General features: G+C 40.8%; 1 protein-coding gene across 3 annotated transcripts in view; it reads left to right on the forward strand.

Moving 5' to 3' along the window:
* Positions 1–24,320, forward strand: part of TSPAN4 (tetraspanin 4) — a 401,000-nt gene that overhangs the window by 362,689 nt on the left and 13,991 nt on the right. For all 3 annotated transcript variants that reach the window (XM_079308959.1, XM_079308960.1, XM_079308958.1), the window contains one exon: positions 23,331–23,432. In XM_079308959.1, the coding sequence (XP_079165085.1) occupies positions 23,331–23,432 (102 nt within the window). The remainder of the gene's footprint in view (positions 1–23,330; positions 23,433–24,320) is intronic.

Here is a 24,320-nt window from a genome sequence, read left to right on the forward strand (position 1 = left end):
ATGTAAGATTTTGATTAAGAACCAGATGTTTGTCAGATTTATCGCACAAGACATCTAGTTTTTCCTTTAAAAATTCAAGACCAAAGGAGTTGCAACAAGATTTGAATTAATCAAAATGGTTGAAGGGATACTTGAGAGCTATGAAGAGAATCAACATTACTGTCTGTGTAACAAGCATACCCAAGGAAATATCCTGTAGATTTCATTCAGGTCCAGCTTTTTCTCTATGAATAGGAAATGCATTGTAGTTGGCACAAAAGCAGCTGGATCTGTGCAAACAAAGAGAAGAAATGGTTTTTTCAAGGTCAGTCAGCTTGGGAGGGAAAAAAAGAAAAATTCTTTCAAGGACTGTGAAGAAAATGGGGAGAACTGCAGACCTTGAAGTGGAACTGATATTTAAGTAAATGTCACAGAGTGCCCTTACTGCTGCCACCACTGCAGGTGACCATTCAGCAGCCAGGTGTGGCTTCCCAGGGCTGGGTGTTCTGCTGGAAGCCTGGTTGGTGCTGGCTTTGACACTGATTTATGTGCAGGTGGCAGGGGCAGCTCTTTACTAATGCCTGTTACCACTGAGAGCAGAGGATTGCTTCTCCCACTGCCTGCCCTAAGTGTTCTCTCTTTCAGCTCTATTCATGGAGGTGTCAGTTTGCATGTGAGAGCTGCAGGGAGAGGTGATGAGATGAGTAAGACTAGGACACTGGAACTGCTGCTGGATATCACAGTTTTGCCATATCCTTTTAAAGCCTTTTTGGAGTTTATCTGCATGTTGCAGTATCACATGTCAGCACAAAATGAATGCACAAGTCACCACTTTGTGTATGGTAAAATCCTGCCCTAAGTGAAGTCAGTGGGAGTTGCCTGTTGTCCTTCATGAAGCTATTGTCCTTAATTTTAGTATTTTTAAATCTCTTTCCCACTTCCCAACTTAGTGATAGAATCAATGCCCACTTGAGTGTGTGGAATGATGTATTGCAGTGCTGTAGGAGATCCACTGCCTGGAACCTGCAATGATCAGGGAGTTTTGTTCTCAAGCATAATGTCATAATCTTGTGATCCAGAATGTGTGGGATGCTAAGAAATTGTTTGAATTTTGGCTGCAGAAAGATCACACATTTCCAAGAGAAATGTAATTAATGAAACATAGATTCTTCTGGGTGTTAATTTCCTAATCTCTGCTATGGCAACTTGGCTTTTCCATCCCTGTTCTCAGTGACTGTGCAGCATCCATGCTAGGGCATGGAATTACAGAATTGTTTAGTTTAGGAGGGACTTCTTGAGATGTGGTAATCCAGGTTCTTCAAGCAGGAGCAGTGAGAGCAGGCTGCCCAGGGCTGTATCCAGCTGGGTTTTGACTATCTCAGCAGATGGAGGCTCCATAGTCTCTCTGGGCAACCTGTTGCAGTGTTGAACTACTCTCACAGTGGCCTTGTTTGCTGCAAGAGTGCATTTCTGGCTCATGGTCAACTTAATGTCCACAAATTCCCCAAGGTCTTTCTCTGCAGAGCTGCAGGTGTCAAAAGCTGTGTAAAGGCAAGGGAAAAATTATCCACTGCTCCCCCCTCACCCACAGAGCTGGTTGCCATATTTTGGAAAAATGTCACATTAGTTAAGTGTGATTTCCCCTTTGTAAACCCATTCTGACTGCTCCCAGTCATCTTCCTGTCCTTCATGAGTTTGGGAAGGGTTTCCAGGATTGGTTGCTTTATCCCCTTCCCAGGGACAGAGATGAGAATTCCAAGCTTGTAGCTCCTGGATCTTCTTGATTGCCCTTGTTGGAGATAGGAGTGGTGTTTGCTCTCTTCCAGTGTTCAAGAACTCTCCAGCCTCTCATGGGACAGAGTCCTCTCTTGTCATGTATGATATTGGCATTTCTTGTTCATCACTGTGCTGGCAAAACAACATCCCAAGTGCTGCCTGCCAGGGCATTTTCTGGAGAAGATTAAATATTTATCTGTTAACACTCCCATTTCAGCTGGTTTTGTCTCATTATGGATATTAATTTTGGGCATCTGCTGCAAGTAGTCACCACTTTTCACAAATATTGTGGAAATTCAGAGTATCTGAAATCTGCATGTCTACCACCCATTTAATTTTTTTGGTTTTATGGTAATTTGTTGAAGGCATATAATGGCAAGAGCTTTCCAGTAGCAAAATGCTCCCACTGGTGCACACCATAAGTTTGAAGTGATGAAACAAAAGAAGAATATTTGAATTAAAATTGAACATGCAACTTAAAGCTTTTCCTCAGTGATGATTATTGAAATGATGGCTTTTCCAATTAGGCTTTGACTAATTATTTGGAATTACTTTTTAAAAATCCTTTGAATTTCTGGAATATGTTTGATATCAAACTGCAAAGGGGGCATCAGGGAGAGACTTCATTTCACATCAGGCTGGACTTTTTGAGGATTTCATATATCCTTTTTCCATATGCTCTTTTATTAGATTTTGTGATTGGTTACAGTTGTATTTTTTGTATTCTTCTGTAAGTATCAGCCAGTGCTATGTATTGTAAATTGGAGAATGTGGATTTTTGCTTTCCCATAATTAGCAGGACCATGCAAATTCCATAGGAGTCGAATCCTGGATTTCTCAGGTTACTTGCCCCTGATCCAGGGCAGCTCCTAGCTCTCCTTGGACACCTCAGAACTGTCAACATTACTGTGTAGCTCTTTGAGGAGATGGCATCAGGCTCTGAGACACACAGCTATACTCCTTGCTTGATCTAGAAATAGATATGAGAGACTTTTCTGATCCAAAGGCATTCCTTTACCCATTCCAGGCATGTTTTGAGCAATGTTCTGCTGGAGTCGCTGGGCCATTTGGAGTAAACCTGTTTGCTGTGTGCCTGGGGCAGCTTTATGTTTCCCTGTGAGGCTGGAGTGGCACTCTCATGTGACCTGTGGCATGTCCTGGTGTGAATTTTCCTATGTGGGGTCCCTGCTCTCTCCTGTGTTTCAGGCAGATGCCAACAGCCAGGTTTAGAGGTGGACATATGAACCTTTTCCACATGTCTTTATGAAACAGCTTCAGTGCAGATAAACAACATATTTTAAATCACAGACTGTGTGTGATTTTTCTGGCTTCAGCAGGATGCCATGCAGTGGTATAGCCTGTAAGGGTCACTTGGTAAATCCTCATCTATTCAACAGCTTTTATGTTTAGAGTTTATAAATCTCATTAATCTCCTTTTTTTTTTTCTTTTTCTCCCAATAGCACATTAAAATCAAGGATTCCAGTATTACTCTTTCTCAGTATTTTTCCATATAAACTTTCCTAGGGGAGATTAATTTATCAGAGAAGTGTTGAGTAGTCCTGCTCTATGTAGATTTTCTTTTCAAAAGTGGCACATCTAGGGACTGAGAAACAGAGCTGATGAAATGCAGTACTTGAAGCATGTTTCTTCAGTCACAGAATTATTCTCTTTCTCCTCAAAGACTGTTTGCCTTGTTCAGCTTAGCACCATGAATCCACAATTTAAATAGTGTGAATTAAGAGGATCAAGTTTCTGATCTCTAAAAGCTTGCAGTGCCCTGGTTGCTCTAACCTCCCAAGAGAAGAGGACATTGAGAGGTCCCCGTGTCAATTCTGACTTGCCCATCACTTCACCTTCAGTCCTTGAAATAATTTCCCAGTGGGAATTTTAGGTTGCATGCTGATAACTTTTGTTCTGATTGAACAGATTTAAGGGGAGTCAAAGCAAGCATTTGACATTTGTTACAGAGGTTGTTTTTAAGTAATTTCTAGGTGCTGTTTGAAGTGGTGGTAGTGGAGTCTGATAAAGAGAAAAATTAATGCTAAAGGGGAAATTATATTTGGCAGTAGCTTAAGTACATCCTATGTAATAAAAATGTGCTTTTAAGCTGAGAGTGATTTGGGTGTCTCTCCCTTGTTGACCTGCTTGGAGACAATTCAGAGAGGCTTGAGTTTTGAGAGTTCCTGAAAATGCTGGGATGTGTGCCCAGAATCCCTCTCATGTCTGCAAGTCATCTCTGAGGTGGAGTGACCCTGAACAACAGCACAGTGGTGGGATATGCTTCAGGGCACTGCCCACTTCAGCAGATTGCTTCACAAGGGAAGAATTCCTTGGGTGAGAATGAATCTTAACATTCTCTTTTTTGTGTCCTATGACCACAGTGCTGAGCCTCTCATATTCCCTTTGGAATAGGGCTGTACATGGAGGGTAAAAATGCCTTCATGTTATTAAGTGTGTAGGTTTGGATCACTTCCTTTGTTTTATCAGGAACTGCCAGCTTAACAGATCATCCATTTCAAGCTGAAATGGAAGAATAAATTAAACAAGGCTTTTATCTCAGCAGATTTTTATAAAAGTGAGTGGGGAATGAAAGATGGATTGCATTTTATGAAGTAGGAAATGAAATTGTCCTTCTGCTCTCTAACTCAAAAATCCAGGAAAACTCAGGAAATGCTCATTGCTTTCTGGATGTACCAGTATCCTTCCTCAGACCTGGATTGTCTCAGAATATATACAGGAAGGGCTTTAGGATTTGGAAAGGGTGGCTGTATAGGTCTTTCCCTGCAAATAAAGCTGTTTCTCATAAGTGTACTCAGCACCTGAGAGTGAGTTTGTTGATCTGCACCAGACTGACCCTGCAGTGCTCTGTGGCTTCACCTGACCCACCCAGGCTTCAGTAATGATCCTGCTGAGGGATGAGTGCCTGTTCTGACCTCTCCAGTCAGCAGCTCTGGGCTGGGATTAGGTGGGGAGAAAGGGAAGGTTTTGTGCTGCTGCCTTTTTCTCAGGGAGCACAGCCTGTTTTGCTTTTCCTGCATTGTGTCTGGGTCAAAGATTGGAGTTGTGGATAAAGGGATTGAGTAAGGAGCTTTACACTTTGCTAGAGATAAATATGAATATGATTGGTCCCCAAGCTGGGAGTAATCTTTCTTACTAGACATTACACAAATTGTGGCAGAAATGGCTGTTAGGGATTTTCCTGGCTGCATTTGTTCTGTCTGTCCCTCTATCCTAAGGAATGCAGTCCCATGGCCCCAAGCAATTTAAAGCGATTCAAAACTCGCCTCTAGTGAAAGGAGTGATGAGGGGGATTCTTTACTTATTCCCCATTAGTCCTGAGCAAGCTTGAGTCATGAATCCTGTAACCTTGGCAGCAATAGAATCCCCTTTTGCTTCACTATCTGCAAGGAAATTAATTTCACAAGCATAGAAATTCATGAACAGTGAATGCTGCAATTAATTTTGTTAAACTCTCTTTATATATTTAGTTTGAGAAGAAGAAGGAAGGAGAAGCTTATCACCAGCTATGAGTCTGAAGCCACAAATCTCACACAGCTTTCACTTTGAGATAAAAATGAATCTATAAGGAATCCAAAAACCTTTTGTTTATTTTATATATTGGAAGAATGAGAAATGATGAAGGCAGTAATGTAAAGTAGTGTTAACATCACAATCCCCATATTGAATTGATTAGCGTGGAGGAAACACATTAATAGCTTTTTTATTACTAGTCTGAAAACTTTATAATAGCATTTATTAAAACAGAATAGAAATGTGAATGGCAGACTCTATAAATCTCAGCTCATATGTGGTGGCCTAAACAGTGTCTGAAAATGTCTTTTTTTTTTAAACTCCAGACTTTGAAGCTTTCCAGTTTTCCCCATTTAATCTTTCATTTGTACATATTAAACAGGCAGTCATGGCAGAGGAGAGGCTAGATGTAAAGCTGAATGTATTGAATGTGCAATTTTTTTTCTCATCATGGCCAAAACAGGTGCATGTAAATGTTTCATCAGCACACCCATTAAGTTCCCAGTGGTAAATTTAGCCACAAGCATTTGAGAGGTGCTTACTCTGCATTTAATTTAGAGCTAAAAAAAGAAGAAGTAGGTTTATTTAAAATGCATTGCAGTCAGCTTATTTAATATTCTTATTCTCATATATTCTTATTCATTATTTATATATGAAAAATAAATGAGAAAGTCACAGAAATACGCAGCTCAAAGTGATGAGGGTAGTTATTCTAAAATAGGTAAAATCTGGCTTAGCAGCCAGACAGTCATTTCTAGATCATGAGTGAAACAACCTCACTGAAGTCAGTGAGCATCTCCCAGACAGAGTAACCCTGTTATCCTCTCTTTTGAATATTCCTAATTTTTCATGTTGTTGCCTAGTGTTGTGCTCTAAGGAGTTCTAGCTCTGTTTCATCCCTTTTTCTTATTTATGCTAACTGTTAGTGTTAACTAACTGCTAGTGTTAACTATTGTGGCCAAACCTCCCTTTGTGCTGAGTTAAGAAGATGCAGGGACCTCTGCTTGTGCATCACCCACCTTTCCATGACAAGAGTGCTTTGCACCTCGTTTGGAGTTGTGTTTTCTTTGGGAGCTGCATTGATGCCACTTGTGTGTGAAATGCTTCATTTATCACATCTGTTCAACATGGGTGGCCACAAACAACAATTGCTGGACAAGGGGAACACTGGCATGGTAAATAAAGTCCAGTAAACAAAACTGCTCTCTGGAATATAACAAGAAATAAATCCCTGTCTGTGTGGAAAGCTGCACTGAAGGGAGAGGGCTCCAAAGCATGAAGGAGATTCTTTGTGGTAGGATCAGATAGATACAGGCCCCTGAAAAGTGTGCTTGGATGCTGTTTGTTTGGAAACTATCTCTTTGGTAAAGTTTGGAATAACTCACACTACATCCTTAAATATTTATCAAAATAGTTATCGTGTTTCTGCTGTTTTAATATGTCCTCAGCCAGAATCATGGGATTCAGTTTGCTGAGGGATTAAATATGTGGGCTCCTCTGTTGTGTTTTGTTTGCTTTGGCATGCTTTTGTTTATTCCCTTGTCTTTCATAGGATAGAGTTCTAATGCACCCCATCCTTACAATATCTCTGTAAACAAGAAGAAAACAGAAAGGTTACTCCTTACACTTCTTCTTGAGATGAGCTGTATCACTTTACCCAACTTTTAGAAGATCATTTTGACAACTTTAAAAACTCTTCATGGATCATTCAAAGTAACAGGAGAGAGAAGAAACAATTTTTTCCCTCTCTGATTATTTTCTCCTGATGAAATGGTCTTTTGTGGCAAAAAGAAGCACTTCTTTCCACCCTAATCCCTTCCTATCTTGTTTCATCACAAGTCACACTGCATTAGAGTCCTAATGTTTCTATCAATAAATGATGGATTTGCCAATGGTGATTTAAGTTTAAAATTACTTGCGAAAACTTAATGAAGCCCGCGAATCATGAATTAGATCTCAAAGAAATCATCTCTGACAGTTAAAAACTACAGGGCCAAAGTAATTTCAAGGGTGGCATTTTTCTCCCCTCTATAAATTATGTATCAGGGCAAAACAGAGGTGGCTCTGTAGGCATTATTATGAGAGTAATAGCAAATAGCAATTTGTCTCTTGCTGCCAGAGCTTTGTCTTATTGGTGTGTAGTGGGGTGGGTGACATGCTTCTGCAGAAGAAAATTAATCTCTGCTGCAACTAGTTTTTTTGAGTGCCACTCTGCTTCTTGTCTGTTTAGGTTTGGCTTCTTTTTTTTTTTTTTTTTTTTTTTTTTTTCATTGGTTTGAGTGATGGTTTCTAATCCCACTTCCCAATCTTGTGTCCTCATTACCAAACTGCTCAGACTGCTTGTCTGCTGTGGACAAAAACGATACCCTGAAGCTCTCAGCTATTGTATTTTTAAATGAGGTTAAATTTTTATGACCCCAAGTCTCCTTTGCAGACTTAAAGTGTCCCTTTTGGCTCCTACTTTCCCTGTGTAGGAGAGGATGCCTGGTGCTGTTTGCAGTTTCATGAGAATCACTTTTCTCAAAAATGCACGTGGGGGATTTGCTATTGCTTGGAGCACATTCATTTAGTTAATTAGATTTGTGAAAGAAAATTAAAAGTTTCCTGTCCTAAATTCCGGATGTTTAATGCAATTTAAAATGGTTATAAATCTATCTAAAATAGCCAGAAGAGCCATAGTTATCCTGTTGATTCTGTCCTTTCTTTTCCCTCAAATCCAAGGAGATAAGAGTTGTTAAAGCCCTTCCCAAAAAAGGGATGGGTGAGCAGAGTGCTTTAATAATCTGCTTTAATAATCTTGTCTATAGATTTCTTCTCCTATAAACTTACTCATATCTTTTCACTTTGTTTGAATTTGCCCTGCAACTGAACCCTTTTTTCATCAAAATTTGGGTTCATCTTTTCTAGTATTAACAATTACATTGTTTTTTTTCAGAAATTGTGTGTGTTTTTGTGCATAATTACTGTGAAACAGTACTCCAGTGAACACACAGCTTTCTCAGTTTGGCACTATGTTTTTCTAATTTCTTAAATGATTTTATTTTTCTTCCCCATGTGTCTGCGTAAGTTGTCCTAGTAGGAAGAAATTCAGCCCTGGCTGATTAATCTGAGCATTTCTGTTGTCCTGTTTATGTTGTACAAGGAATGGTGAGCACAATGAGGTTAGTAATTGAAGCTTGTTTCAGACTTCTCATTTACTCCATGTATGCAGGGTGTCATTTTTCATCTGCAAAGCTGCTTTATGCAAAAGCTGAATATCTGTTACTTCTCATTTGCATGGTTTCAGCTGTGTTTCTAAGATTAGATTGTCTGTGGCACACTTATCTGTCAACAAATTGTTTGTCTACGTGATGAGACTTTCCCTTTGGCAAGATGGATATGGTTCTTCATTGCTCAGCCTCCAGGTTAAGCATTTGTGATTCTTGACTGAATGTTTCTTTCACAGACTTCTGTGTGCATTTGGCTGTGAGGGCAGTGGTACCACTAATGTGAAGCTAGCAAGGTAATTATTAGTGTTCAGTGAAGTCAGTACACGGGGATGTGGCTTTGCAGGCTCAGAACAACTGGAATCCAGTCCCTGTCCCAAGACTTTCTGTAGTTCTGTTGGAGCCCTCCATGTTTTATTTGTGCAAATCTGGGTGGTGCTGATGAGCCTTGGCTGTGCTGGCAGCAGAGAACACTGGCACATTTCTCCTTCAGTGGAAATTTCTGCACTGGCATGTTTGTTTGTGGTGTCACATAGACAGTTTCCCAAAGGTTTTCATCCTCCAGGGGCACTCTGACTCCTGTGAGATTTACATCCCACATTGTCTTGGTGATTCCTGAGTCTTTCCTCCTGTCAGAGTTGATGCCACTTAATCTCTTGACACAACGGGGTGTGAGAGTTGTGGTTTTCCTTTTCACTGTTAATATACTGCAGCACTTCAGGTGATACTGATGGGTTTCACCATTGTTAGTTCTCTTGATGACTTCCAAATTTTCCAAAATTCAGAGATAGGGACTCCAACCACTAACCTAACCAGCACTCAGAAGAGTGTCAGGTTTTTATACCCCAAAGCAACACTAGATTGCACAGTCTTCTGGAATTACAGTCCATGTGTTTTCTGTGTTGATTAGAAAGGTAATTGGAGCCACTGTTGTTTTGTTGTGCTTTCCTTCTAGTTTTATTGGTGATGCTGATTTCTTTGGGGCTTTATAGTTTGTTTGGTGTTTTCCCATTTGACTTCACAGATGTGATGGTGAAAATTTCAGCAACACTATGTCAGGAAGTATAGGAATAGGGAAAAACACCCGATTGTGTATTTTTTCTGTTTTGGAAAAACTATCTTAGATAAAGAGATTTTAACAGTTTTTTGACTATTGCATTTTCCAGTAGTCAAGTCCAAGAAAGGTGAAAGTTGGCATAGCAAAGACTTCCTCATCTGTTGTCAGATTGTTGCACAGTGAAGCAGTTCTTGCATGACCACTTGAGAGCTCCTGCTTGTCACAGGTACATACCTGAGGGGATTTGGTCACTGCCTCTTGTTAAAGTGGTCATGCTTTGTGACAAAAAAAAAAAAAAAAAAAAAAAACAAAACAAAAAAACCAAAAAGATTTAAATACAATCTGATTGGAGGAAAAAAACTCAAAAAAAACCCCAAAAACCCCCACACTCTTATAATGAGAAGAAAATGGTCTTTAGTAATTTTTGTGAGTGCATTTTGATGCTTAAGTGACAGCACTGTACGTCTAGTACTTGTTATTTTGTGAGATTCTGAACGAGTATAAATAGTCTAAATAACAACAGCATCTGTTAAATACTCCTATCATCGGCCTATGGAGCTATGCCAGAGTTTCACCAGAGCTGGGAAGCTGCCAACCTTCACTGGATGAAATCATGCAAGATAACCATGGCAGCGAGGCAGAATGACAAATACAACTCTTTCTTCTTACTAAGCTGGGGGGAGGGAACTTGCCTTTTGTTGTTTAATATTTTAAAACTTTTAGCATAAACCACAAGGCCTCAGCATCTTATAATAAATTCTTTTTTAGTAAAAGCCAAAATTATCTACTAGAGTTGCTGGATTCAGTATCTGGAGTATTTTACAAACTCCCATGCCAGTACTATGGGAATTCTCAAAGTACCTCCAAAAGTTAGTAGTATTGGTAAAAGTACAAGTTTCCTGCTTGGGATATAGTGACTTGTGCAGACTAATCTCAGCCTGCAGTTTTTTTCACACTGCTGGCTTATTTTGCGGGTTTTGTGGGTTGTTGTTGTTTTTTTTTTTGTTTTGTTTTGGTTTTTTTTTTGTTTTGTTGTTGTTGTTGGGTTTTTTTTGTTTTTTTTTTTGTTATTTACAGGTTTTTCAAAAAGCATTCTCTGACTCTTTACTATTTAATATTTAGGTTCTGCTGTTTGTCATCCCAAACCAAACAGGCTGTTTTGCACTCCCCTGACAGAAGGAAGAAAATGTGTTAAACGAAAATGATCAGTGATGAATAAACAGCAGAACTGGTCTCAGACAGATTTTCATTCTTGCTAAAACTGCCTTTTCCAGCACTTTTATGCCTGACTTTATGAGCATTAATTGGTTATGGGTCCTGGTGATCCTACACCCTGCCAAGCCAGTGCTGCAAATTCTCAGGGAAGTAGCTGGCAGGACAGGTAAAGGACAAAGGACAGGTAAGAGACAGAGTGTTCCTATGAAATCAAAAGACTGTAAGAACTCAGTTGTTTGGACTGCAAAATAATCATGGGGCATTCATTGCTGAAAGTTAAATTGAAGGCACCTTTTGCTGTTTATCTTGGAGTCCTGACTTTATATGAGGGATTAATATGTGCTTGCTTGTACCAGGGAATTTAAGGCAACATATCTTGGAGCTGCTCACCTGTGACTCCTCAGCCTTGGCGTGTCCTGCAGCCACAGTCCTGGGGGCTGAGGGTGTGCAGGCTCCCACAGTAACCAGGGAAGCCACATGAAAGCAGCCTCTGAGATAAATGCCATGAATGTGCTGCAGGGCAGATGAGCCTGCTGCAGATGGTGGCTCTGGAGCAGCTGGCCTCTGTATCTTGGATGACACAGCTCCCAGAGGACAGTCAGTGTTGACACGGACAAGGGAGATGTGGATTTGGCAGATACAGAGCTCATTGAGATAACTCAGGCTGTGACTGAGGAAAATTTGTTCCCCAGATCACCAGTGCCAGTTCAAAAGGAGCAGTGTCTGAGTCCCAGGATGGATTTTTGAAGCAAAGGTCAAAGTGCAGGACATATGTGACATAATCTAGCATGAATAACCCAGTCCCTATTCATGGAAAACTTGTGAGCTGCTGGAAAGATTTGTAAATTTTAAGTCTAGATGAAACAGTTACAGTCCTCTATGGTCCATCGTTTTCAATCAGTGTTCTTGTCATCAAACTAATTACATCTGAATTGTAATTTTACAAAATTCTTGAGTCTTGGTTTAAAGGCATCATTGACTGCATCTCATTCCTCAATGATTTGTTCCAAGGATTTATTTTTTCTTCATGGCTGAAATTATGTCTTATTTCTATCTTGTATTTGTCTGTCTTAAGAGTTCTAACCATTAACTCTCATTATGTCTTTTTGTGATAAAGTGCTGTCTGCTACTGAGAACTGCTGCTTCATGAAGATTGCAATTACACTGCTTTTTGACCTTGTCACTCTATTTAGTTTTTCCAAGAATGTTAGTCACATGAAGGAAAGCACACTTCTCCGTGATGGTTTTTTTCTGTAGGTCTTCTCTGGAATCTTTTCAAATTTTCAATAGATTTTTGAAAACATGGGTATCAGTTCTGCAGTGTAGAGATAATAACAATAATCTACTTTTATGCAGATATCTGCAAAATTTCATTAGGAATGATTTTTATGCTTCCTTCCATATCATCAGGAAAATACTAAACAACTTTGGATCAAAAGCCCCACTGAATGAATCCTCTGTTTTTAATAATGGGTTTTTTTTTTTGGTAAATTTTACTTCTTAAAATACATTCAATGTGGCTGCAGGGACTTCTTTTTTCTTCTTGTACCCCCATAACCCCTGACACTGATAGCAAATTTCAGTAAAATTTGAGCTCTTTGGAGGTGTCAAAACTACTAAATTTAGGTAGGTAGAGAGACCAAAATGAATGCCCTATGGAAAAAAATGTCTTGGAACTATTGCAGGGACTGTTAATGAATATCATAGAATTCAAAGGGGATGAGAGGACGCAGACAATTTCCACTTTTAAGGAGAGACTTGGGATTAATGCTTCTCTTTTGCAAAAAAGTCAGTCTCTTAATTAGGAAAGAGGGGCTCATTTTGAAAGGTAGAAGCATGAACAGTAAATTCAAAATAAGCCAGAGGCAGCTGAGGAGAATCCCCACAGGTGTTCTTGGGACTGTTGTCACAAGTGGCAGATTTAAGCTTTCACTCTGGTTTCTGCTCATCTCCAAGGGATAACTCACCCCTCTGACAGACTCTTCCTGAGCAAACCACGGCTCAGTCTGCCTGGTTTGCTTTGAGCACCTTGGGGCCATTCCTAGAAGGGGCTCTGGCACGTGGCAGAATCTTGTTTGAGGTCCTAAGCTCAAACACTGCCTGTTTGAAAACAGCACCTTTGGTGCCACTTAGCAGGGTGGCTGCTGCTCGTTTGGTAAAAGCCCCTTTTTCTGTGCAAAAGCAGCACATGCAATTCTGTTCTTTGTGGAACATCCAGTCTCTCACTTGGTGAAGGCACTGTCACTTATCTCTCTCTGTTCAGCATATGGGGTATCAACCATGTTTCCTTCTTCATTCAACTCAAGTGACTTCCAGTGAGAAATGTGGCTTTGTTCTGACATTATTGAAAGTAGAGAGTGTTGGAAACCTGCATTTGGTGCCATATAATTGTGACTGGCAGTTTGTTTATTTGCTTGTTTTCTGTTATTATGGAAAGCAATCTCTATGCAGTTTATTCATTTGCAGTGACTGAGTCCCAAATCATTCCATTCATGATTAAATCTGCTTTCAGTGAAGTGCATTGAAGAGCTGCAATTGTTTGTTTCATTAAAACAAGGGAGGCATTTAATAGCAGTTATTCACTTCTGTTGCTTTGGTTATTTACCAGCTTTCCAAGACATTTTGTTTACCAGTTTATGATATCATCACTGAAATGCTTACCTGGAGATTAAACCCAGTAACTCCAGTTGCTGAAGGTCAGAACACCCATGGTGTCAGGGCCATGGGTCTGGAGAGGGAATGGTTTCCAAGCTTGCTTGTACCCTCATAGAAACATGGGTCTGAGCCACTGGAGACACCATGTGAGGAGGCCAACTTGCATAAATTGAGCAACTCCATTATCAGGAAGATTCCTGCTAGCTGATGAGCTGGCATTTAGCATATCCTTTCTTCTTCCAAGTACCCATCCATGTGATTGGAAGAAAACAACGTTTTCTCAAGGAATGAAAGGTGGGTAAGGGGATCCTCACCTTCTCTGCTCTTTGGGCAGGCAACTCTTGCACTGGTGGTGTTGAGTTTCTGCCAGCTGGCCAGCTGTTCCTCCAAAGCCCACTGTTTTTCTGGATTTTGGATTTGTGCTGCCCTCTCTCTCTCGGGGTGCATTCTGCACGTTCTCTGCTTCCAGGCTGAGCAGAGAGCACGCTGCCTCAGGAATGAAGCCCACTGGAGTGCACTTGACTTTGCCTGCTGCTCTCTTCCCTCCAAGGATGATGGTAGTTCTCCTCACAGCATTATTTATTTAAAGTAAGTTAATTTCAGGGAAAGCTTATCTTAAGAATAATAAAGCAGGCTGTGTGCAAACCTCACTTTCCCCGAAGGATTAACGTTCCCTGGATCTAGGAAGATGCAGCTCTTTCAATCTGTTTCCACAGAATCACTCTTTCCAGACAAGTTTCTCCAGGCAGAGTAGCAGATTTTAACCCTTCTGTGGATTTTGTTTGGTCTTTAAATAGGTCTTTTAGTTGCAGCTCAGAGAAAGATGGCTTATCAGCAGACATTTTGTTTTCCTCGTTCTAAGGAATTGGGAAAATTTTTACCTGTGAGGAAATGAGCCAGCCCTCTCCCCAGCAGCTCTGCAGCTTGCCCAATTGTCACTGGTGCCAGTCTCCACTGAGGGCTGTGTTCACCAAGAGGTGGCATTGCTCATGCCAGTGAATAACCATAGAAGCTTAGAGCCTTCCCTGGCCCCAGTGAGCCTCAGATGACACCAGCAGCCTGATACAGAGAGGGAGGAATTGTTTTGATGTTTGCAGAGCTGTTTTTACCTTACAGCAGTGGACAAATGCGTATTTTGGCTTGTATTTTTCTACCAAAGTCATAAATGTATGAGGAAATTAAATTAACTGGATAAATGGATTTGCAGATAGCCCATATTTACACTGTGTGGGGGCCTCGTTCATCTTCTCTTACCACAGTGGGAGCACAGGGCATGATTTGCCTTGTTTATCCCTCCTCTTCTGATATTTTAGTGGTGCTCTCTCTTATTTGAACACTCTCTCATTCACCTTTAAGCTAAGTAAATGAGTATGGTAAATAATTGAAGCCAATTTGGATCCCATGAGACGGCTGCAGCAAATGGCTCAGTGGGCAAATGGCCAAGTTTTCATCTCTATGAGCAAAGTGCTGCCTTCCCCTTTTCCAGCCCACAGCGTCTGCAAAGGATTATGTGTCCAATGTCACTCTGCTGGTACCTAATCACACGGGCAGGGGAAGTGCCTTGTCTCCCTGATTTCACTTGCCTCTGCAGTCCTGAAGCTTTTGTGGCAGCTAATTGGATCTAAAGCTCTATTGACATGTGCATCCCTAGGTGATGAGGGGGTGTTTTGGTGCTCTTTTTTGGGTCTGTGTAGTTAGAGATAACAGGTTGTTAGCACTTGAAGCAAACACAAATGCAGCCTACCTTTCATGTATCTTGGCAAACAAAGGCTCAACAGCATCTATCATGTTAATTAGCATCCTTCTCATTTTGCTTATCTGAGGTTATACTGATGACTGTTGAGGACAAATGAAAGTGATTATCTATTTTAAAATTTAAAAAGAAAACAGAAGGTAAGGAGACTGAATACAGATAACCTGGGAATATGCTCAACATAGGCTTTGAATGGAGTGTTTGCTGCTGGCCTGGATTCAGTGTGCTTGGGATTTCAATACATGACCTTAGTTCAGAGGAGTCTTTACACCCTGGCACAGGTGTGCTCCTGTGGCCACTGGAGACCAAGCCAAAATTACCATTTACAGGACAGGAAGGCAAGGAGTGAATCGGGACCATTGTGTGGGGAAAGAGGACTGAAGTGAGTAGGAGGGGTGGCACAGGAGGGAGGTGAGGGCTTTGAGGGTAGGTTGTGAGATCTATGGAACACGAGGCTGATGTGTGAAGGCAGAGGAGGCTTGCTGAGAGCAACAGTTGGTGGCAAATGTAACTGGAGAAAGAGAACAGAAGCTCTTTTGTGTCAGTCAGCTTTGGAGCTGAAGAAAACCTGTGCAGAGAGAGTTCCATTCCAGAAAAGAAATGGCACAGTTAGACCACAATGACTCCCAGCTTTGCCAGTGTCACTGCTGTTGAGGATGGGTATCATTTTTTTTCCAACCAGCTTAATAATCTGAAGAGGACCCTATTTATGTGTAAACAAAAGTTTCCTTCTACATTGAATTCTTCCTTCAGCATTGCATGCTCTATAATTAGTATGTCACGAAAACCATGCACTTCAGTGTTCACTCACCTGAAATTACTCCAACACGCTGGTGAGGCTTTTGTCACCAAAATCCATAATGGTTAAGAAGAATTGACTTAATAACATGGTAGTTACTTTGCAGTGTCAGGCTTTTGAGTAAGCAATTTATTTGATTTACCTGCCTAGATTCACACAGCCCTTTCCCCATGTCTGCTGCAGCATTCAAACTCTATTGAAACAAGGAGCAGCAAGCCAAGAATTCATATTTAAAGCTTTCACCCCTAGTTTCACTAAAAATAAGGAAGATTGGGAGTTTTCTTAAGGAGGTCTTGAACTATCTCATTGGGAATTACCTGTGCTCAGATGCCATAGAGGCAGACAGCTTAAATAAGGTGTTGGCTCTGCTACTGGCTTCATTGTCTAAATGAGCCAAGAAACTGCACAGCTGCAGCTTAACATTTTGAGCCTGTGTCTCTGAGCTTGTTATGATGCACTTTATTTAAACAAACCTGGGGACCTGATGCACAAGTGATTCAGCTGTTGCTGTGCTCAAGAACAGATTACATGGCATGGCCTCTGGCTACAGAGCAGTGTATTTCCCCTTACACTGGCAATAATAGGAAGCTAAACAATGATAAAATGCCTGTCTCTCCCTTGGACTTTTAAAGGCATCATTTGGGCAAAATCAGGTGCAGTTTGCTGGAAACATTTGAATTTGCTCTTGCATGAAAAATTTTGAGTTGCAGAGTCTAGTGACTTGCCATCCTTGTGATCTCCTGTTTAAAACAGAGGAACTAAAGCTGCTGTGGCATTCATTGGCATTTCAACAGTATGGGAAGTACAGGGATATTTCAGTGGCTCCTTTCCTGCAGCCTCAGCTGGTTGCTGATGCCTGCACTCGAGTAACAAGCATGTGCTTGTGGGCAGAAGACAGTGACTGAAACTGCAGTTAATTATTTGCACAAACTATGGCCCCAGGAAACACTGGTTTGAAAAATCCAAGTTCTTTGGCTTTATTGCTTTCTTATTAAACACTCTTGCTACTTCTTGGTTCTTGCCAGAGCACATAGAGGGAGACTCTTTCGCTTATAATTTCACTAATTGCCTGTTCCATATCTCTCTCTCAGAGGTTAGAAACTCCATTCATCATCCCAGATTCTGTTCTAGTTTGGGTTTGGTATTCAAATATCTGCTGCAAATTATTTATTATATTATTAACTTTATGGCATGACCAGTCAGGTTATTGCTGTTCTACAAACAGCTGAAACAAGAGAAACAATGACTTTTCAAGACTGTGTAGAGAGCCTATGGCACAGCTGAAAGGTCTTACTTCAGCTGACCTAAGCCAGTAGGTTTCAGAAACATTCATTCTCTCTGCTCCCAGACCATTTCCTTTGATCTTCTGTTCCTGTATTCTTTACTCTTCTGAAGTTACACAGACAGTGTCAGTGCATCTCTCTTGATATCAAACACTGCTGGAGCAATAAGAATTTCAACTAAATTATTGAAGTCTAGAAGATCCATAAAGTGATGCCTGATGTTGGCTTTGCAGTCAAGCTAGGAGAATTCATTAGCTAGTGGGTTTCTGTGGTAAAGGAAGCAATTACCAAAAAATTACCAACAAAACAAAGCCCCTAAATAATAAGTCCTGAAGTTGTCTCACATTTGGAGAAAAAACAAGGAAGGGAATCTCACAGTGCTGAGCAAAGTGTTCTAGGGATGTGTGACATTGATGATACCAGCAAGAAATTAGTATATTGTCCCTTAACTGCTACATGTCACCAAAAATCATACAATATCTGTTATTTACTAAAATCTTTAAAATACTTCTATTTATAGGCAGATAGTGTAAGGAAGATATCAGTGATGAGGAGAGCATTTACAGCTCTCAGCTTCTTATAGACAGGCTAGGGGACATCTCATTTAAAACAAGCCTTACCTGTTGGTGCAATCAATTTCATCTCTTCTTAGCAGGCAAAGGCTCCCACAAATGACCTTATAGATTAGGCACTTTCTGTTTACATTCGATTTCCCACTGTCTGCTATTTGTAGAGAATGATTATCAAGGCATTAAATTAAAAGTTTTGCCCGGTGGGATACTATTGGATATTTTGTCATTTCCTTAGAGCCTCTCCTGTTCTGCTGGAGAGGCAGAGAGGTAGGGGAAGCAATCAGCAGAAAGGTCAAGAATATTCGCTTACCTATATTGGAACACTGCTGAGAGGCTTCCTCCAGTTTAGGGGACTTTTTGGGCAGAACTTTTGTTGAGGTTATGGTAGAAAAGCATTGAGGCTTGAAATTAAAAGTCCCCAGTTGCCTGCAGGTTAGAAAGCTGGGGATGCTGCTGGCATCCTCTAGCCTTTTCCTGAAGGCTGTGCCCGATCTAAGTGACATCTCACGCTTTCAACAAGTTCAAAAGGAGTTAATAAGGATCTCCCTAAAGCCTTCTTTTGACCTTTATTCCAGAGAAGATTACAGCAAAGCCACCTTCCTTCTCAGTTTGCTGGGACAGGGAAAGAACTTTGTGTCTTCAGTATTGCTGGAGCTTCAGTTTGATCAAAGTCGTGCGTCATATTAGCTGTAAATACTGATAATACCTGTTCTGCACAGACACAATCCTCCTGTTTGCCCAAGATGTTTTGCTCAAAGCACTTCCTTCTGCTTATCAGCAGCAAAATTGCAGGACTGGGCTTCTCAGGGAACAGTATTTGTCTTCTGTTTCATGCCTAAACAGTAAGTACATAAACTCCAAAACCTTTCATTTAGACAGGGAGTGAGAAGTCTGTGAAACTACCCCCAGGAACTGAGAAGGCACCTACAGTCCCCCATCTGTAAAACAGAGATGGAATTAATTATGAACCTGGGTGTCTGCAGTGCAGAATGTTCATGTAGTGCTTTCAGCATGTCTGTGCTAAGCAGGAGTTTGTTATTGCTGCTGTTACACAGTTTTTATCTCATCCTCAATTATTCTTAGGTTGTCTTATTCAAGAAGACAAGGTGGAGTCTGACAGCCCCAGGTCCTCTTGAAGTGTGCTGGCTTCTCCAGCTGGGCTTGTCAGCCAGCCAGCCACAGTTCTGCTCAGAGGCTCTGGATTTCTGAGGCAATGAGGGGACAAAGCTGACAGTAAAAGCAGCCTTATATGTACATTGCTGCAGCTTAAGTAGCTGTCTCAAGGGAATAGAGATTAAGAAAGAAACACATCTTGCCTGGATTTATATGCAGGCTGGAGTAAGATTTTTTTTAAGTATTGTTTTGTCCTAGCTGTAGTTTAGGTGAGGCTCAGAATGGGCCCTGCCCATTTTCTCTAAATGCATTCAGCTTCCAGCCACTTTTCCTGACCTCTGTGGCAGGTTCTCTCCAGTCCAGCCACATCTCTCATAGCTTTCCCTTCTTCAGTTCAAATACTGAGTTTCTTTCATTGCCTGAAACTCTCTGCACATGACTTGTCCACCTTAGATCAGTACATATTTTTTAGAAAGTCTTTGTAATAGGACAGTGAGAGATTTAAGAGCCCCATTAGGGCCTAATGGAAGTCAGTGAGAAGGTATTGCTGCTCTTTGCAGTAGGAGCAGCATCTTAGCTTAGAAAAAGTGCAGCAATATGCATACTTTACTCTGAGAAGTGCTTTTCTTGAAGGCATGGATTGTAGTGGGTCACCACAGTGGGGCATATTTAACCTACCAGAAACACCACTGGAACCTGATGGGACTGGTAAGCAGGGGCAAGGCTCCAGTATGTCTGAACCCAGGGCTCACAGGAATTCACATGGATGGCTTCAAGCTTTCACCTCTCATCTGTTGACCAATGAAACCCAAAGAGGAAAAGAATTTTTCTCTTCTTCACTAACAGATTGGTAAAAGGTTCTTGCTGCCAAATCTTTCAGAAACTCTTTTGTCTAAAGAAATCTCTGACATTCCACATGTCTAAAAACAGGCACCTCATTTAGAGCAAGAGTTTGCCTGCAGAGAGTTTTGTTATTCTTCTTTGTGGTATTTCACTAGAGCTGTGATTTGTGAAGGGCGTGGCTCATGTATGGAAGAATGCAGCAGATTCAAATTGCAGAATATTAAATATAATACTTCAGTCCTGATTTGAGGTAGACATTTTGCCTGGCTGAGGACTGGTAGCTCAGAGACAAACAAGGGAAGCTGACAGATTGGTGAATATTGGGTAGGATCATTTGTCAGGAGATGTGATGAATCACTGTGGCGCAGCATTTCATTTTCAGAAAGATCATTTTCTGAAAAATTCAAATTAAAGGCAGAAGAGACAGCTGGGGGTGTTTTGGCAGTTTTCATTTAAATAAAACTTACAATTAGAATAAGGGCATATTGAAAAGTTCCTGTTATTCTAAAAATATTTTGAGGAAGGAAAGAAGTTGAGATTAGAAAGAAACAAGAGGACCTGGAAGAGCACTTGCCAGCTGTGCCCCACAAGTATGCATTGAGTTTTACCTCCTTTACTCTCTAGTCAAAGCCAATAGGAATCATATGTCTAGAACTTCAAGCAGTGCTTCAGTTGGGGGAGAAATACCCATTTTATAACCTTGCACACAGGTTATCTGAGGAAAGGTCAATGGGGTTTTAATAGGACTGCACACAGAGACTGAGCTCCTCACAGTGGGAACGAGAGCAATGCTCCTGTTTCATTTGGTCTGGGCTCTTAGAAGTCCAGGGCTATGTCAACACTGATTAATTCATGCAAGGTAACACATTAATAACAAATGGAACAGGGGAGACACAGAGGGTGGAGGGCTTCCTGCTGGTACTTCAGCTGCAGACACAAGTGCTAGGAGGCCAAGGGCTGATCCCTGTTCCCCCTTTCTCCTGGAGCTCAGAGATCCACACACTCAATTGTTATGGTCAAGGTTATTCCTAGGGTTTGAGCAACACCTTTCTGACCCTAGTGTAAGCAAACAGAAGAGTGTGAATGTTTCAAGGAGTAGCTCTGTGACAGAGATTTAAATCAGCTGCTCTTCAGAGAGTAGCACACTGTAGTATGTATAGCACACTTGATTAGAAGGTCAGATGGAAACTTTAGTAAAGGAGAACTGGGTAAAATCCTGCCTTTACCATCACTCAGATCAATATAAAGCTCTCTCTGTGTGTATATGTGCAAAACTGGCATTTCCAGATGCCTTCCCTGTCAGTGAACATGAACAAAAAGGTAAAATATCTGGCAACACTGTTCCACAACATGTGTTTGCCTCTTTCAAAGTTGTATCCTGCATAGAGAGGAGGGAGAGAGAAGGAAATGAGACACACGTGTGGTGTGGGATTCTAAAAAACTTACATCCTCTTCCAAGCAAGATTCAAGCAGGCACTTTATTTTTAAAACAACAAATAATGATGAGTCATATGATGTGTAGGACTTGATGTTGAGGCTTTTTGAAATAGCAGTGGGAGAACTGGTCAAATAGTGCCTGTTTTCTTGATTAATGCTCTGCTGGTTACTCAGAGTCTGAAATATGGAAACCTGATGCTAGCTGTGTTCCCAGTATAAAGGCACTCTTGCACTCTTTGTGCAGGAAAAGTGGTTAACTTTATGGGGAAGAGAGGACTTGCTTTCATTTTGCCTCAGCAAGTTGCTTGCTAGTGAGGCTTCTCCAGGTAGAAGGAAGAGCAGGAATGCTTGGTGACACAATCTATTGAGACCATGTTAAAGGACATGTGGACTAAAAAAACTTTGCACTTGATCTTCTATGAATGTTAAGTTAATGAATTATCATTATGTTAGTATCCATCTCAAATAGGATGTCAAGATTGCAAGGCAAAACTTGTGTGAGGAAATGCAAACTTTGCATCTTGCATACTTTTGTTAACATGGCATTTACCCTTCAGATAAGAATCACTATTCTCTCCCTTGTTCCATATTAGTGCTGATATGAACTTAAGGCTGGTGTGTAGCTCTCTCACTCTACAGGGCAGATATTCTCAGGTGAAATAAATTAACATTCAAAATAAACCTTTCCCTTTCATCTTCAAACTAACAGATCTCCTAGCTGGATTTCTGTCCCCACCTGCCCTTAGTTACCCTGTTCCACTTCACCTCTGTCAGTTTCTGAGTAAGAATGAGTTTTTCAACAATTAATTTAAGTCACTGCCTCTGTAGGACATTAACTAAATTTCCAAACCACTTTGAGACTGGCATCACAACCATGCCCTTCCATCCTAATTGATGGCTCTGCTGGAGGCCACAGCAGGTCCAGTTGAGACACAGGGAGCTGAGGGTAAGTGCAGAGCTGAAACACAATCTAAGTCTATTCAATCTAATTCTTAAATGAATGCTAGGAATCCCCAACACATATAAGTTTATCATTTATTGCCTGTAATTTTCTCAACTAATTCCAAATTTAATGATAGCTTTCAGCCTTGGTGTTCTCTTCTAATTAACGTACCAGTGACTGTATAATCTCTGTGTAAAGCCAAAAGCAGCTTACATGATAATTACAGGGGGATCACAGCACCTACTGTTCAAGGAAGGCATCTGTGAGAAAGGCCTTGCATGATAGTTAAGGTGCTGAGATTAAGTTGTACTTAATCTTAACTTGTGCCCTTTCTTGTACTGCCTCAAAGCTCTTTTATTACTGCCTCAACATGATGCTGGTAAACTTTCAGGAAGGAAACAAAAGAACTGGACAGATAAACACAATCTTTTGCACTTAAAGCAGAGGCTTCCTGGGCATGGTGAGCTTCTGAGGTCACAGTATTTTTGTAGAGTCATATTGTTGAGTAACTTTATATTTTCACCATAATAATTATGATGGAGTGGGTTGAAAATTTCCTCTTTTACACTTTGCAAGATTCTTTGCATCCACCTTTTTTTGCAGCTGCAGTCAGAAAACAATTCTGACTGCACAAAGCAGAAGTAAATCCCAAGTGTATGGCAGAAACAGAATACCTTTGCTGCCTCTGTTAACTCAAAATTAGCATTGGTTACATGATTTTAGACACATCCCTATTGGAATGATGAGTTCCAGAGGGGCTGTCACTAAGGAATACACTATGTCTCTCTGTTTTCCAGTATGGAAGAGTACACATTAATGCACTTTGTCACAATTAAAGATAATAAGCTAAAGGAAATGGTGTGTGTAGATGAATGTTTTCACAGATCAGCTTATTTGCAAAAATGAGTGTTAAACTGTATCCAGTCTCCCTGTAGCAGTTTAGTAGTTATATGAAAAGGGAAAAGATGTATTAAAGGTCCCTGTGATGGGAAACAGGAACATAAACTCAGAGGAGGAACTTCTCATGTTATTTATAAATTGTTGGTTAAACTTTTATTCATTTCAGTACAGGACCATTGTCCAACATCTCCATGCTCTGTGCACTTTGATTCTGAAATGTGGCACTCAGCAAATTTTGAGTTCTGTGTCTTTTGTTGTTGGTTTTAGATTGACAAGTATGCTCAGCGGGATCTGAAGAAAGGACTTCACTTGTATGGGACAGATGGAAATATTGGCCTCACTAATGCATGGAGCATCATTCAAACAGATGTAAGTCTGAGCTCTCTCTTTCACCTCTTCCTTTTTGCCTTCTGGGTTCTGGAACAGCATGTTCTGGGTGTGAACCTAATCAAACCTCCAAATCCCAAGCCACTCTCTATCTCCCACCCAGTCAGCACATTAGCAACTAAACTGTCTGCTTTTTGTAACAAGCAGTAATTTTTATTTATTTCTCCTTTGACAGGAAATTTCTTCTTCGTTTTAGAAGGTTATGTTAAGTTGATGCCTAAATGTCATGCAGTTCTGTGCTATGTGGAGGGGGAAGGAGCTGGTCAGACAGGAAACAAGCAGTACCCTCTCTTTAAATTCTAAGGGGTGGTTTATGTTGGGATGAAGAGCAATAGCATAATAATAAATAACCTTTTCAACCACTTTTTCATTTCTGTCCTGTCTCCTTTCACTGTTACTGTTGTTCTCACTAGTGAATCAAAATGGAAACAGACCATGGTGTTTGCAACTCCTCCTACAGTCAGTACGTTTTCCCCAGCAGAATTCAATCCTCCTCCATCACAGGTGGACTGGGAATGCTTTTTGCTGTGTTGTCACTGCTGTTTCTTTGTCCTGATTCTCTGACAGCTCTCTGCCAGTGTTCATCTGCTAAGCACTGGTGAATATTATAGCTGGCTTCCTCCTCCTGTCCTTGTCTGAGGAAACACCATCACTGACAGTTCAGGTTTATTAGCTCTCTACTTCTTGTTTCATATTCAGTTCTGTCAGTTCTCCTGGGGGTGATCTTTCTGATTTTTTTGAATGGAAAAGTGCTCCAGCTTTTCTTCTGCTTTAGGCAGAAGCACTTGCACTGCCTTGGCTTCACTCAAAAAATCCTGCATATCTTTCTCAGTTTCTCCTCCAGAGGTGCAAGTGTGGTACCAACAGGAG

The sequence above is a fragment of the Erithacus rubecula genome (genome assembly GCF_903797595.1).
Source record: "Erithacus rubecula genome assembly, chromosome: 6".
NCBI classification, from domain to species: Eukaryota; Metazoa; Chordata; class Aves; order Passeriformes; family Muscicapidae; genus Erithacus; species Erithacus rubecula.